Source organism: Cryptomeria japonica, chromosome 10, assembly GCF_030272615.1.
Source record: "Cryptomeria japonica chromosome 10, Sugi_1.0, whole genome shotgun sequence".
Classification (NCBI taxonomy): Eukaryota; Viridiplantae; Streptophyta; class Pinopsida; order Cupressales; family Cupressaceae; genus Cryptomeria; species Cryptomeria japonica.
The window spans coordinates 215,475,137-215,491,207 of NC_081414.1; the positions used below are offsets into that span (position 1 = coordinate 215,475,137).

At 35.9% G+C, this 16,071-nt stretch overlaps 1 protein-coding gene across 1 annotated transcript; it reads right to left on the reverse strand.

Annotated features, from left to right (window-relative positions):
• Positions 1 to 2,190: 2,190 nt before the first annotated feature.
• LOC131037682 (uncharacterized) lies at positions 2,191 to 3,207 on the reverse strand. Its single transcript, XM_057969862.1, has 2 exons — positions 3,129 to 3,207; positions 2,191 to 2,999 (listed from the first exon to the last, which is right to left on the reverse strand). Exons 1-2 carry the CDS (start codon positions 3,205 to 3,207, stop codon positions 2,191 to 2,193), a joined length of 888 nt encoding a protein of 295 aa, XP_057825845.1.
• Between the last annotated feature and the right edge of the window lie 12,864 nt (positions 3,208 to 16,071).

Sequence of the window (16,071 nt, forward strand, 5' to 3'; positions counted from 1 at the left end):
CGTTTGGACTTCCCTTCACAATCTATTCTTTCTCCCTTGCATTTTTCTGTTCTTTTTTTTTCCTCTAACTCTTTCTCTCCATTTATGTGATTCTTTGAAACTCGATCCCTTCATTGTGTTCAAGTGATGAAAAATCTCCATCACTCTTGATCCATTCATCCTAGATTATAAGGAAGGTTAATTTTCCTAGCCCACTCCATCATTACATTAAGTCTCTTTTTAATTCTTGGCCAGTCCTTTATAAGAGTTGTTGTTCATAAGAGTACAAAGTTCAACTCTATCCATTGTAGTATGAGAACTTAAGAATAGAGAAACAAAAGATTTTTCCCAGACAAGGCAATGAATTTGAGATCCTTCTCAAGGAAGCTAGAAATTGCAATTGTAGAATTCATGAATAATGTAGTAAGGAACCAATATTTGAAAAATAATTAATTTACATCTTGGGATGGTGTGATAAGAAATCCATGGTATGGTCTCATTATTACTCTATCCATGGGGCTTCTAAAGTTAATTCTAATGTTAAGTCTAGGATGAATACAATGTGGACGTCCTTGAGGAGGGTTAGATTAAAATGAATTTTGGCAGGGTTTCAATAGGGAATTTTATATAGTCTAGGATAATTTATCTATTCAAAATTATTGAAGGTAACAAAATAGGTAAGTGTCCCATTATCTATTGGCACAAATAATGAAGTTTAGTTACAAATCTTTTGGCATGGTCTAGAAGAAGGTCTGATGAAGGTAATGAAATAGGCAAGTGTCCCGTTATCTATTGGCACAAATAATGAAGTTTAGTTACAAATTTTTTGGCATAGTCTACAAGAAGGTCCAAATCTTAGTATTAAAAAGAAATCATGAAGAGGATTTCAAGTGGATAAGCTAAGTAATTGGAAGCCTAATAGTGGAATAAAATACAGATTGGAAATGATAAATAAATTTGAAGAATTTAATGTAGCTATGTGTATGGGGAGGTAAATAAGGAGACACACATTTTGGATAATATGGCTGCTAATGAGTTAGAGATGTATTAAAAAATGTGGTAGTGTGGGCTCTTCTGAGTATTTTCATGTCAGAGAGGTATAAATAACTATTCACTCTCACAATTGCTTGTTAATTATTTCTCATGCATGTGTGAAGTACCTCTGGATGGACCACAATTCTACTAGGGATAGCTTTGGGGAATGCAAACAGTTATGTTTGTTCATATTTCCAACATTAGAAAAGGAGACGGTTCTTGTTCAGAAAATGAAATAATCTTTTGTAGAATTAATGGAGTTGATGGTATGTCTCCAATCCAAGAAGCGGTAGATTGCTTCTAGAGGAGTTATTTAAAATATGAGAATGAAAAATGTCCCCAAAACAAATTTCACCATTTCTTTTGGAGGTCATGATCAAGATGGTGCTTGGGATGCTTTCTTAATGGAATTAGAAAGGTATAAAGTTAATACTATAATCGCTTCCTTTTTTTTTTTCTATTTTTCTTGATCACGGGGAAGACAAGATCATTGCCTTAAAGTTTTGTGTGGTTCTCATTAGACCCAAAATTGAATTTAAAAATTGGTTATTTTCTTCTTAAAAAATAAATAAATTCCTCTAACTATACAAACATTAGACATAACAATTAATTTTTCTACCAACTTAACTTTCAAAACAAACTAATAAAATATGATCATCTAAAAACATAAACATCACCTTATAAAATCAAAACTAACTTCTATTTAATTTTCAAATATTGAATCAAAATTATTAAATTATCATAAAATTTTAATCCTACAAAATCAAATCTTGTTAAATGCATAAACTTAAAACTATTAAGCAAATCATTCAATCATATAATTTATGAAGGGTCTAGGTTTTGAACGACTCATTCAACTGTGAAATTTATGAGTCATAATTATGAAGAATGTTCTCTGTATTAAACAATGCATCATCAATTTGAACAAGGAAAGTCTATTTTATATCTAAGAAAACCATCTTGATCGCAACATTTAATTGCATGAATGAATGAATGATTCTAATGATGTCCACAGACTAAACAGTATAAGAGACCAAAAAACAGCAGTCTTAAATTATCTCTAAACTTCATTAAATATCAGATCTTCTCCTATAGATCTTGACTAAAAAGCTAACAATCTGATTACTCTTATCTTCATCAAGTTATTGGCAATCTTCAAACACTTTTAAAGATTTCTTACGTAGCTAGTAGGTCGTTTATATGTCGCCACATTTGAGCCGTATTAAAAATAGTGCTAAAAATAGCATCTCTACTACAAGCTACGATTTTCCACCATCCGAATGCCTGCACTTGAGCTGTCAAATGTCTCTTTTCCAACTCAACCTCCCCCAAATACAATCTCATGGCAACATCGCTGCTCATGGCGCTCTGCAAAGCCACTCCAATGTTCCCCACATACAACCCCGGCAGAATGCTCTCGAATCCTGCAACTCCTTTCTCTCTTGTCAAAACATGAAATTTGGATCCAAATCCCAAACCTCCCATTGCAGGCCCTCCCATAAACGCAGGAAGACGTAAATTCCTTAACATTGGGTCAACAAGATCCATTGAGCTAATGTCATAAGGAAACATCTTGTTCAACACAATCAATTTGCAGGCCGAAGAGTTAACCGGCCACTGTAATACGAGAATGACAACCTCTGAAAGGAGAGGACGGTTTTTCAATTCCTCGGTAGCCACCAACACGCATCCCTCTTCTATGTTTTTGATCTCATGAGCCCACTCTGCACTATTAAAATTCCTCGGCTTCTGCTTTTGACCAGAAACTACCCTGGAATTTGCACTAACCAGGCGAGCTCTGAAGGTGCGCCAATCCTCCTTTTGCTGCTGCTCTCCAGATGGAAGTCGTGAATAATTAATGCCCTCGATGTTAGTAAGAGCACCGTACTTTCTTGGAGACAAATTCTGAAGATCTCCGTCGTGTTTGGGTGCTGAATCCATGCGCATTCTGATGCCCACACCCTCTCTGTTCTTCCGTTTTGACACTTGAATTGCACATCAGTGCAAAGAGAGTGGATATTATAAACAATGGTTCTACTTAAACTTCAAACGGTTAACCAATGTTCTGAGTCAATTTACTTGTATAACCAGAAAAACGAGTAAGGAGTACTTACATCTTGCACAGCCGTTTGCTCTGTTGTTTGCTGAAAGTCCCCTGCCATGACTGCTAGTGTTTGTGCTTGGGCGGAACATGACTAGGCTCTTACTATTTCCTTGTATATGGAAATAAATGGGCGTCGACTGAGGAATTTGGTGCCTGCATATTCAAAAATAGCTGATCCGAACGATATTCTCAAGAATTTGACCTTCATTGTGAGTTTTCTTGATATGTTGCTAAATTAGACTGCAATTGAAATAAAATCGACAAAAACGTCGATGGGACTTAAACACACGACTGCAATAGTGTCGGTATGTGGATTGGCTGTTAGGGAGTTTGTCGGCACAGCGAATCTGTCACGCTCTAATTTAGTACAGTCCACACGTCGTTTACCAACTGTTTACGCGTACTATTTATCCAGACACGAGAATTCACTTTGACCATATTTATTAATCAATTCTGATGTCTATTGTGTTTAGCCTATCACTTTTGTTCGGGACTTGATGGTGCACATCAAATTTGAAAATGTTTACGGATAATTTGGTGTTATGTTATCTTTATAAATTTCAATGGGGAATTAGTTCAAATTTTCAATTTAAATAAATCAGCATTTATTCAAAAGAGATGAAATGGTTATGTTCATAGAAAGATTTACTTTGGGTAATATATTGGAGGGCAGGGAAAAGATGTAAGAAATGAAAATTGCTTTTGTGAGGAGTAATAATTTACAATATAAGTGAATTGATCTTTAAATGTGGAAAAAATTGAATATGAACAAATACAACTTAATTTAAACCAGCAAGTTGTGCAAAATGTTTTTACAATATACGAAGATGATTAACATAAAAATTTGATTGCATTGAGTACATGTGTTTATTATTGAGACATCTTCTATGCAATTATCGCAATTCAAAAATTATATAAAATTTTGCATTATTAACTTCAAGAAGAGAGAGAGAGAGAGAGAGAGAGAGAGAGAGAGAGAGAGAGTTCATTTTCATATATACATATTATAAAGAATCTATTTTAGGTATTGTGTAAATGATTAAATTTTCTTGATAGGTGAAATAGATTATTCCAAAGATTAAGTTATAGAGAACAAATAAAAGAATATTTTTCAAGTTTTTTTTTTTTTTTAGTTAAACAAAATCTTTTTTATAGATTATATATGATAATTTTGTTTCAAAAATTCATAATAAAGAATTATTCTCTCAAATGTTTAGTCTTACTTAAAATAAAACACTATACATATTGTTTTTGATTAGGATAAACAGGTTTTGAGGGGACCAGAAACCCCATACAATAGGTTTTGAAGGGACTTGAAACCCTCGGATTTTACACGGATTTGGTACTAACAATGGGATGCTGCAAGCAAATAGATCAAAGACATCCAACAACCAACACTAAACAGATGCCAACCAGATTACAAGGATAGAACAAAACAAACCATGCTAGCAGAACCAATGGATCTAAAACAACTAGTAGATCTCGAAGATAGAGAATGAGGGTATGACTGTCATCCTCACCCAACCAACAGGGTTTTCCCAGGAACCCTTAACCTGAATCAGAATCCTCAACAAATCATCAGCAAAACTTGATCCTACCCAAAAACAAAGACTGACTAGATTAGGCCCTTGAAAACTGCCCGCATTCAGCCTAGCCCTAGAAAGAGAACAATACATAGGGTTTTTCCAGGCTCCCTCAACCATAATAGTGGGTTTATAAGGGCTCCCACAACCAGAGAACAAAGTGTTTTTCTAGGATCCCTCAACCATGAAAGTGGGTTTTTGAAGGCTCCCACAACCTGATAGGGTTTTACCAAGGCACCCAAAACCTTCAGCATAAACAACCACCACGAACCAGTAGTCCTAGACAAAGCAAGCAACATCCATCTCCACCTCAATAGGAGTACGGTCTCCTCCAGCCACATCCATCTCCCCCTCCATAGAAGACATGACCGCCTCAAAATGAATGACCAGAAAAACACCAAGATGCAGATTAACCAGCCAAAAAAATCAAGGCATGGAGCCATGACAAAGATGGACATAAGGACCCATCCTCTGAAAAAAGAAAACAAGGGTTATCATAAAGCTTTCAAGGCCAAAAACATCCACCCCATGGGGTTTTGGAAGGATCCCCAAACCCAAAGTGTTGGGTTTTAACCTGGGTCCCAGAACCAAGAAAGAAAAACCCCAAACAGAAAGTCTGAGGAAAACAACCATCCCAAACCTCTCCATGCATCTACTCATGGGAAGATAGGCAAGACTCAACTCCACCTCAATAGGAGTTGGGATCACCTCAGAAGATCCCTCTACAACCATCCCATGAGAAAGAAAACAAAAAGATGAATCCAGAAAGAAAACAAACCCCAGTCCAACCTCTGAAATGGAGAGGACCAAGCCCCCATACCTAGTGCAAGGTAGCAATAGTAGAGCACCTCTCTTGCAAGAAAATCCTACCATAGGGGACCAAACATCACCACAGACACAGAGAGGATCAGAAGCAAAACCAACCCCACACCCCTCCACATAGGAAGAGAAGGTACCACACCAATAGAAAAGCCCCCCAAAACCAAGCCGACTGCACCCCTCACAAACCCTACCGCAAACTCCAAAAAGCCTTTGGACCCCACCAAAAGGGAAAATCATGTGCAAGGTAGAGGCAAGAACAAAAGCCACATAGGGGCTTGCACCCAGTCCATCTACTGCCTCATTAGGGATTTTTTAAGTTAGACATGGGGAAATGGTAATCTAATTTGTATTTTTTTACACAAGTAGTACAAATGGAAAGTAAGTAATTTTTCTTAGTTATGTAATTTATTTTGAATATTTTAACTATATCTAATTGTAATCCTTTGTGTAATATTTTTTAAGAGAAAGTGCAAGGCACAACGAATAAATTTTCTTAGTGTTAGACAACAATATACATCAAGATGTGAAGAAAAACTAATGCACATGGATATATGAACAAAGCATCATAGCGAGAAGAGATAAACAAATAGATCGATCATCATATAAAACAATACTAACAATAATATGAGCAGATGTCCAAGGCCTTGCAATACATAGTTAAAGAGATACATCATGAAAGAGAAAAAAAATGATAGCCTTCTTTTTCAAGAACAAGTTCCACAATGAATATGAAGAAGGCAACATAGTAGTTTTAGGTCATTAAAAGTGAACTTGAGGTAGTTTTGGAGGTTTTGAATGATCCAATTTCTTTCCATAGGCCACAAAGAGAATTTTCCAACTTAAAAACCATTAATCTGAGCATATGACCTATTAACATATAAAGGTACTTGAATAGGTTGGAGATATCATATAGGTATATAGGATTTTGAAGAATAAATCTAGGGGCAATTTTAAGGTCTTTGAAGAGTAAATCAACACAACTAGCCAAACATCTAGAAGAGTAGTTAACGAACATGCCAAGAATCCATGGGTCAAACAAGCAAAAAAGGATCTAGTAGAGAGATATTTTGGAGTCAAAGACATTTAGAAGACATTCTACAATGAACATGCTTGGAGATTTATAAGGAGCTAAATAAGGAGAATTAGTTCCTAGCTATCCAAGAAGAAGTCAAACTTGTAGCACAAGGCTAGGTTCATTAAATTTAATTTTGTCTTAAATTTTGTCTAGTAATCTCTACTATGCTAAGAGATATAGGATGCCTAGGATAGAGGTTATAAGCTCTTTCTACTTATTTATAAAATTTTTAAAGAGAAACTAGCTTTATAACTCACTTATGATAATAAAAAAATAGGGCATTTTGTAAGAGTTTTTGAAGAAAGAATTCAATTTTCAAAATTGTATAAAATTGTGAGCACCTTCAATAAAATAAGTGCTTTTCCTCATCAAATATGCTTTTTTGTGTGTTTTTTATGAATAGATTTATGTAGTTTCTTGTGATGATATATACAAAATCCTTAAATTATGTCTGACTCACAAACACCTTAATGCATAAAGAGATATGACTTATATAGGTGATAGGTCATGTTACTTGTTTTAGAAGTCTTTGATTGTCAAAAAATAAGATTTAATTTTATAAACTACAATAATATCAACTTTCCTATGAAATATTGATGCATAAACATGTCAAACCCTAAGTTATGGATGAAACAACATGCTTATTGAAAAAAATTATCTTCAAACAATAGTGTAGGTCTTATTTTTGTTGGCATTATGTGAACCAGTATGTGGCCATAATGACATTGTATGTTTTCATTGATGTCAATATGTTGAAGAGGTATGAACCGGCATATGTGAGAACCGGTATAACACTGTGAACCGGCATTTGTGCCAAAGTGAAGTGGTGTGCTTGTTCAAGGTGAACCGGCACATGGAAGCGTTGTATGACTACTGGTTGGTGGTGCAGGAGCACTAGGCATGAAGACAACTTGGAGGACATCATGGAAGCATGAAAATAAGGTGTATGGGTCTAATAGACTCAAATATGATGTCTTGAATCCAATTATGGCATTTTATTGTAATGATCCTAATGTAATGATTAATTGTCCTAATGGACCTAATAAGGCCATAGGACCAAATATAGGGTTTCATGGATATAGAATTGGGAAGGGTCTCAAAGGTGTTTAGACCTATTTGATAAACCATTTTGATCCTTTATAAGTCATTAGGTTGGGTAGAAGTCCATTTCATAAGAGTTTTAAATTCAAAATTCAAAAAATAGTGGCTAGTGTCATTTTGGAGGGAAAAGACAAATTTGTTAGTTTAAGCATTTGTAATGAAAAATAACTGTATGGGTTGGTTATGGGAGATATTATAAAGCATTTTGATGTCATTTTGGTGGGTTTTGATGCATTGTACGGATCTGGTACGGACAGAACAGTAAAAGCAATAAAAAAAAGTAGTTTTTCTTGCATTTCCATTGGTTTTTTTGATGATTTATTGATTGGGAGTGTTGTATATTCATGGTGGATGAAGTAGGAATTTAGAGATAAGTGTTAAATGTTTATTTGAATTCTTTTATAGAAGGTTTTGATCAGACTTTTCATTTTAGTGCTGACTGTACCTTTCATTTCTAGGTTGTGTCATTGGCATTGAAGGCCCAAAATGCAATTTGGAGCCCTTCTATGTATGTAAGGTCCTGTTTCTCATAGAGGAGGCTCTATCTAACATGTAAATTATTATCCTAACCAAAAAATTTGTAGGAAGTGTGTTTTAACAGGTGTACACCATGAGTTTGATGAGGGAGAAGTGAGTAGGAAGCATAGCAAACTTATAGCAGCAGAAGATCTACCTCTTGGAGAGGGTAGTTTGATGATTGAAGTTGGTTAATATGACCAAGGAGATGGTGTAGGGACTTTGAATGAGCCATGGAAGTGATTGGAAAGGTCTTAATTAGAAAATCCTCGGTTTTGGAACCTAATGGTGAGGGTTTTGGGGTTTGCACATTAAAAGAGCACATAGAACCAATTTTATTGGATATTACTTAGTTTTGAGGCATAACTAAACACTGTTGAGAGTTTCAATATTGGGAAGAATTATTTCTTACACTTTCTTTGTAAAACTTGGGTTTTTGGCAAGCAAATTTGTCTCAGTCTTAGGACAGCAAAGGCACGGTCCAAAACAACCTACCCTCAATATTTGATATGTTGTAGTAAGCCAAAAAGGGTGTCTGAAATTTTTTATTTTTTTTGGAGTTATTTGGGAAAAGTTGGAGAAAACAATTTATTTCAGCCTTAGGTGGCCTAATTGGGGCTCTAGGGCTAGTAGCAGACATAGTGGGGTTTAAGAGCATGGTGAAGACTTGAACCTTTGAAACTAGTTGAATCTTGTTGGATTGGGTTGGAATAGGTGTTTAACAACCTTAGGAGTCATTGTGGAGAGTGGTTTGAGATTTGCCCTTTTAAAACCATTAAGGTGCCTTGGAAACACTAGGTAATTGCAAGGAGTGTGAAGCATTTGAAAACATATTTTCTTGAAATCACCTAAAACCCCTAACCCTCTGCATCAGAGTGGTATCAGAGTAGTGAGTAGATCTCTTTGGGAAGGTTTTGACAAGATGGCACCGAAGAATCAAATGGCTAGGGAAATTGAAGAGTTGAAGGAAGCCCTTGAAAGAGAGAAGAGGGAAAAGAGAGAACTTGAAGCAGCAAGAGAAAGAGAGAGAAGGGAGAGAGTGCAACTATCTGCAAGGATAGAATCCTTAGAGAAGGTAAGAGAACAACCTAGGGTGGATGAAAACAATGAGCATCTTGACTCACATAATGAAGGAAGTAGGCATGAAGAGCATAGGGAAGAGATAGTAGACCCTGAAGAGAAGAGGTTGGTAAGACTACTAAAGGTAGTACAAGGTGGAGTAATGAAAGGACATGTTGATTTACCTATTTACCAGGGAAGAATGAATAGTGAGGAAGTGCTAGGGTGGATAGAGGCCTTAGAAAACTACTTTGAGTTGGAAGACACGGATGATGACAAGAAGGTGAAATTTGCAAAGGCAAAGTTGAGGGGAACATCATTAACATGGTGGAGTGGTATGCAAGCTGAGAGGACAGCAAGAGGATTGAATAAGATCACAAGTTGGGAGAGAATGAAGGCAATGATGAAGGCACAATTTCTACCATCTGATTTTGCTATACAAATAAAGAGGATGAGGCAAAACTTAAAACAAAGAGACATGGATGTGATGACATACACAGAGCAGTTTCACAAATTGAGCATTAGAGGAGGAGTAGAGGATGAAGATGAAAAGGTGGCAAGGTATTTGAATGGGCTGAGATACAATTTGCAGGATGAGATTGGGTTGAATGTTCCACAGACATTGGGAGATTGTTTCCAACGTGCAATAAGGGTTGAGGAGAAGTTGAAGAGAAAACAAGAGAGACGAGGAGGTACAAGAGGTAGAGGATCCATGAGAGGAAGAGGAGGAAGGTCTGCAAATGAATCACAAGGACAAGACAATAAGGACAAAGATTCTACATCAGAACAAAGAGGTGGTTATAGTTATAGAGGAGGAGGTAGATTTGGTAGTGGAAGAGAATCACATGTATTCACAGGTAGGTGTTACCATTGTAATGAAGTTGGACATCCATCTTTCAAATGTCCTAAATGGGATGAAGTTGATAGAGGCAAATATAGAAGAGTTCATTTGACATGTGAAGAACAAGACAAGAAAGAAGACAAAGAACCATTGAAAGCCTATCCTATAATAGAGGGAGATTTTCTTATGATCAGAAGAGGTAAATTGCAGTAGCAAACATCAAATCAGGTATCCATCTTTAGGACACAATGCTTGAGTAAGGGTAAGATATGTAAGTTGATTATTGATTTTGGCTCACATGATAATCTTGTTTCTGTATGTTAGGAAATAGGAAATCATCACAAAAAATATAAAAATACTAATCATTAGCTCAATCACGAAAGCTCATTGCAATGATCTATCCTAAACAACACTCAATAGAGACATAAAGATAAAACATTCAAAAGTAAATACTATGCAAACCAAACATGGATATGAATGCTTCCTTCATGCGGCTCCATTATCCTTCTTTCCTCTTCAAATAGTTTGGTTGTGGATTTCACCTACAAGTGCACATACATGATTGAAAGCAAGTAGGTAAGAAAATTGCTCAAAAGTACTCGAAGCGTGATTGATTAGAAATTTGATAATCTGATTAGGGGTTCAAAATATGATCAATTGGGGGTTTTGATTGAAGAAATTCATCCAATTTATAAACAAATTGGAGAGATGAACAAATTAGCATGATAGTGATTCGAATGGAAATTCAAATCAAGAATAGCAAAATTATGACATGTCTATGACAAATTGCTATGCAAGGATTTATGACAATTTATGACAAATTGCTATGCAAGGATTTATAACAAGATTTTGAAATAGAAATAAACATTTAGGAGAAATTAGAAAATTAAATTGGAAATAATGACTTGGAAATTAGGAAATTGATGAAAAATAGGTAAATTAATTAATAATTTCTCATTCATTAATTAATTTACAAAAATAGGAGGAAATTAATTAGCCAATTAAATAAACATTTAATTGTGACAAGAAGACTTAGGATAAATAAATAATTTATTAATCCTAGAGAGAGAAATGACAAACAAGGTTAAATGATTAAATCATGAAACCCTAAAGAGATGAATTAGCAATGCAAAGATGACAATTAGGTCTTGACAAAGGATAGTTGATATCGATTCGATCATGATTTTGAATTGATAAATGACCAGTGTTGATAAATGATTTGATTAAGATTGGTTGACAAAAATCAATGACAAATTGACCAAATTGACATGATTGAAAAGGACAAGGATCGATGACAAATCGATCACAATATGACAAGATTGACAAGGACAAAAATCGACCAAAATCATGACTGAAGATTGTTGTCGACAAGACCAAATTCGAAGACAAGATGAATGAAGAATGTAGAAGAATGACTCGATGCTCACAAATGATAAAGACCAAGTGCGTGACATAGGATAAATGTTAATGCGACGCAAAAAAACCTAAAATAAGGCAATGCGCAAATGTTAAAGTATGACTCCGCAAGCGTTGACCATTTTTAGGTGTCTACATTTTGCCCCTCTTTGAGACAATGCGATTCTAAGCGTTGTTTCAAAGAACAATAATGAAAATGCCCCAGACAATGATAATGACATATGCATGCCCCCTCGAGGAATTGGCTGGAAACATCTAGAAAAGAGGCCAATTGATCGATAAGAATGATAGAAAATGATAGGAGCAAACAGATTAAACGGACTGACGGAAAAAATGTGAGTGAGAAGAAATCAAACAGAGGATAGTTAGAGATGAAGAAAAACTTGCTTTCAGTAATGCACAGAAGTAGGTGAGAACCTTTATTTAATGTAGCAAAGCGGATGCAGAGCATCATGGCATTGAAGGCTAGAGATGGAATGCAACCCTTTTTGCAAAAGACAGACACATCGCAGACAAACAACAAAAAGAAATAAACGGACCATGAACCACCCCGATCACTCTAAATCACTCAGTGACATCATCGAGCAACATAGGAACATGATTGAAGCCAAAGATAAATCAATAAAAAGATAAGATGCACAAATGCAAGCAAATCAAACAAACATCTTGATCTTCATTGTCAAAAGTTGAAAGTGCTGATAGGATGATCATGCTGTCTAGTTTCAGGACATGCGATACCCCGTCTAAGATAGGACACAGTCTGGTTTCGAGTATACCACACCCTGTATAAGACTTATGATAATAGGAATAAAGACAAATGATTTTGATGCTGATATTCGATTGATATGATAGTTTAGATCAGTTTGAATGTTTGGTTTGATTGAAAAATCTCACCTATTAATGCATGATTTCAGGAAAGCACAGTGTTGAATTGATTGTCGTTGGATGTATGCTCAGCAATCTGTCTATGCACAAAGGGATCATTTATTGCAAAATGCTTGTTTTTTGTTTTTGTTTTGCTTTTCGATGTTTTACAATTTTTTTGTTCATTTTTTTTTTTCAGGACTTTATTTGATTTTTAAGGATTTTTTCAGGACTTTTATTTGATTTTTTTAGGGATTTTTTTAAGGACATTATTTGATTTTTTTAGGGATTATTTCAGGACATTTTTCAATTTTTAAGACTTTTTTGGTTTATTTCAGGACATTTTTCAATTTTTTTTAATTTTTTTTTTGTTTGGTTTTTTTTTTTCTTTGTTTTTTTTTTTTTTTTTTTTTTACTTTTTTTTTTCACTTTTTGTTTTTTTGTATTTTTGACTTTTTCAATAGAAGATGGACACATGATAGGGGATGGAAGAAGGCCTCAAACATCTTTTTGTTTGGATAGTAGCCTTGAAAAAAAATGGACCATGACCTTTAAAAAGATGCTCAAAGATGTTGGTAGGATAAGGACATGGAAAAAGAGATGAAATTAAGGCAAGGATTTATGCAAAGGATTGGATCAAAGGGATGGAAGGATGGAAAATATGCATTGGATAATGGATAGGGTATTAGAAGAATTGGGATTCAGTGGATGGAAATGAAGGCAAGATCGACATTGGCACACACCTTGATGGGTGGTGGATTGATGGAGGAAAAACGGATCTCAAATTGTGAGATTTGGATGGAGGAATAGCTTGGGATTTTGGGACATAAGGGCCCAAAATGGATGATGAAGGTGATGGAGGAATAGATTTGAGAGGTTTGGATGGAGGAATAGCAACTTTGGATGCCAAGTTGGATGTTTCTTTAGGCTTTTGTGCTTCAAGGAGCTGCTTAGGGACCCACATGGTTTTTGATTTTTCATGCTTTTGTGGTTCCTTCGAGTGCATTGCTTGCACAAGGGATTTAGGAACCCATATATATTTTGACTTTTTCTTTACTTTGCTTAGTGGGACTTTGTGGCCTTTTGGAAATTTCTTTTTCTTTATAGATCAATTTGTTCTTTGTTTTGACATGTCGATTATATTGGACATGTTGATCCTTGAATACATGTGGATTGCTAGATTTATGATGCTTATACTTGGCATCCAAATTGCTTGGAAGTTGGAATGAATGTTGGTGTGGATGGGAATGATATGGAGGCATGTGGGATGGATGGAAGGTTCTCCAAGATGTGTGCCTTTTCTGATGTTGCATAGGAGATGGAGGGATATAGGGACCTAGAATGGATGGAAGCCATGATGGGGAAGGTGGACATTTGGATTTTGACTTTGAAGGGATACCAACACCTTGAGTGTGAGTTCTGTAGCTATGACCATTAGTATACTCTTTGATATGAAGGGGTTCTTGCTTGTGAAGTTCTACCCCTTTGCCTTTATCAATATTTTGACTAATAGGGTACTCTTTTCTTTGGCAAGAAGATGCGAGCCCATTATGAGGTGGATATGATATGAGAGAAATAATGAGATCTTGAAGTGGATCGGATTGCACCAAAGTGGAAGAACCCATTATGCATGTCAAGGGTTCATGAACATCTTGCACTGACATGTTAGAATCATGAAGGGGATTAGGATCATGTAGTGGACATGGTTCAATGACAGATTCTTCAAGAGATGGAATGGGAGAAATAATAGGATCATCAAAATAAGTGATATCTTGGAGTGTATATGGAGCATTAAGATAAGGAGATGGAGGAACAAGAGGATCTTGTGGAGGATTTAAAGGAATAATTTGATCTTGACAAGGAGGAAGATCATTGGAATCCTCTTTAAAGTTGCTTTGCTCTGGACTTTTAATGGAATCATCAGAAAAGATGGAAGGGATATCTGGAATGTCAATGGGATTTTTAAGGATATTGTGTTCTTGAAATGGAAGGGGATCATTTGGGATTGGATGGACTAGGATATCTTGATCCTGCTCAGGGAATGGAGTGTCAATAGGATTTTGGATAGGATGGACAAGAATAGGGGAATCGTCCTGAGTGTTTGGGAACATGGGGTCCTGGTCAACAATTGGATGGGATGATAAGGTTTCAGGATCTTGATCTTGATCTATTTCAAGACACATTTCTTTGTGCTCTAAATTATCCTCTTGACATGGGGATGGACTTTGGATATGCCTGGGGGATTCTGACAAGGAATCAATGCTTTGGTATGAAGGAAATGCACTTTGAACATTTGTGATGGATTCTGGCAAGGAATCAATGCTTGAACATGAGGAAGAGGGACTTTGAAGGGGGTCCTCTAAAACAGGTAATGGCAATAAAGTGCATGATGGCATTGGGTCTTGTATTTCTGAAACATGACAAGGATGTGCATCATGAATTGGATTATCTTGGCAATCAATTATGGATAGCTCTTGGATAATTGCATCCTTGGGTGTATTATTTGATGAGGACAATATAGAAGATTCTTGGGAAACTTCTAAAGGTGTAGGGATAGATGCTACTGGAGAGTCAATTTGTTTATGGGGGGATGAGGCATTGCTAGACATAAGTGTATTATTTTGATCTTCCTCAAAGAACTCACTTGGTAGTTTCCTTAAGATCATTGCAATAAAGCCACCTTTCTTTCAAGGTTTTGACATAGTTGTATCTAGAATTTGAACTTGTTTGGCAAGAATTTGGTTCTGATCTAATGTCATGTTTTGGTGTTGAACTAGATGTTGATCAAATTGGTTTGACATGTTCAAAAGTTGGCTTGGTGTGTGCTGCAACCTTTGTTTTTGAATGTTTGGTTGTGGTTGTTGACATTGATATTCCACCATTGGTTGAACCATTTGTTGACATTGTATAGTTGGTTGGACATATTGTTGAAATTGGACCATTGGTTGTGTTGGTTGTATATGTTGAACAATTGGTTGAACCATTGGTTGTATTGGTTGAAAATCTGATTGATAGTAAACACCTTCTTGTTCTTGTTGTGGAGGCACATAATGTTGAAACTGATGTTGTCTCCTTTCTTGAAATTGTTTCATCATCTCTATTTGGGAGAGGAGAGCTGGTATGTCTGATCGTTCAAGAAGAGATCTTACATCAATTGGCTCAATCTTTGGATTTTGACCTGGAATTTTTTGAAACATTTTGGACATTTGTGATCTATTCTTCTCAATGTTTTTCACTCTTTGTTCCAATATCTCCTCTTCTTGAGCTAGTTTCTCCTCTAGTTTTTGTATTTGGAGATTTACATCATCATGATAAGTTTGACCGATATTGCCTTGTTGTTGGGTTGGATATAATTGTGATTGCATTGTCGGTTGATATGTCAAACTTTGTTGCATCATTGGTGCTTGAAACCTTGTTTCAATAGACATGTCACTATGCAATGTTTTTGGGATTTTTGATTTTCAAAGGATGATGTATGATATGCAACTAAATGCAAACTAAATAAATGTGTAGCGTCCTAAAATTGTGACACTTGCAATTTCGACTGCATTTCGGTCTTCACGATGGCGACGCAACACGCAACCTAAATGGAGACCCCGAAACTTGCTCACGACACCAAAAACTGCATTTTCAAGCACCCTGGCCTGAACCTCCTTTGCACCCTGCTGTCCCGGGA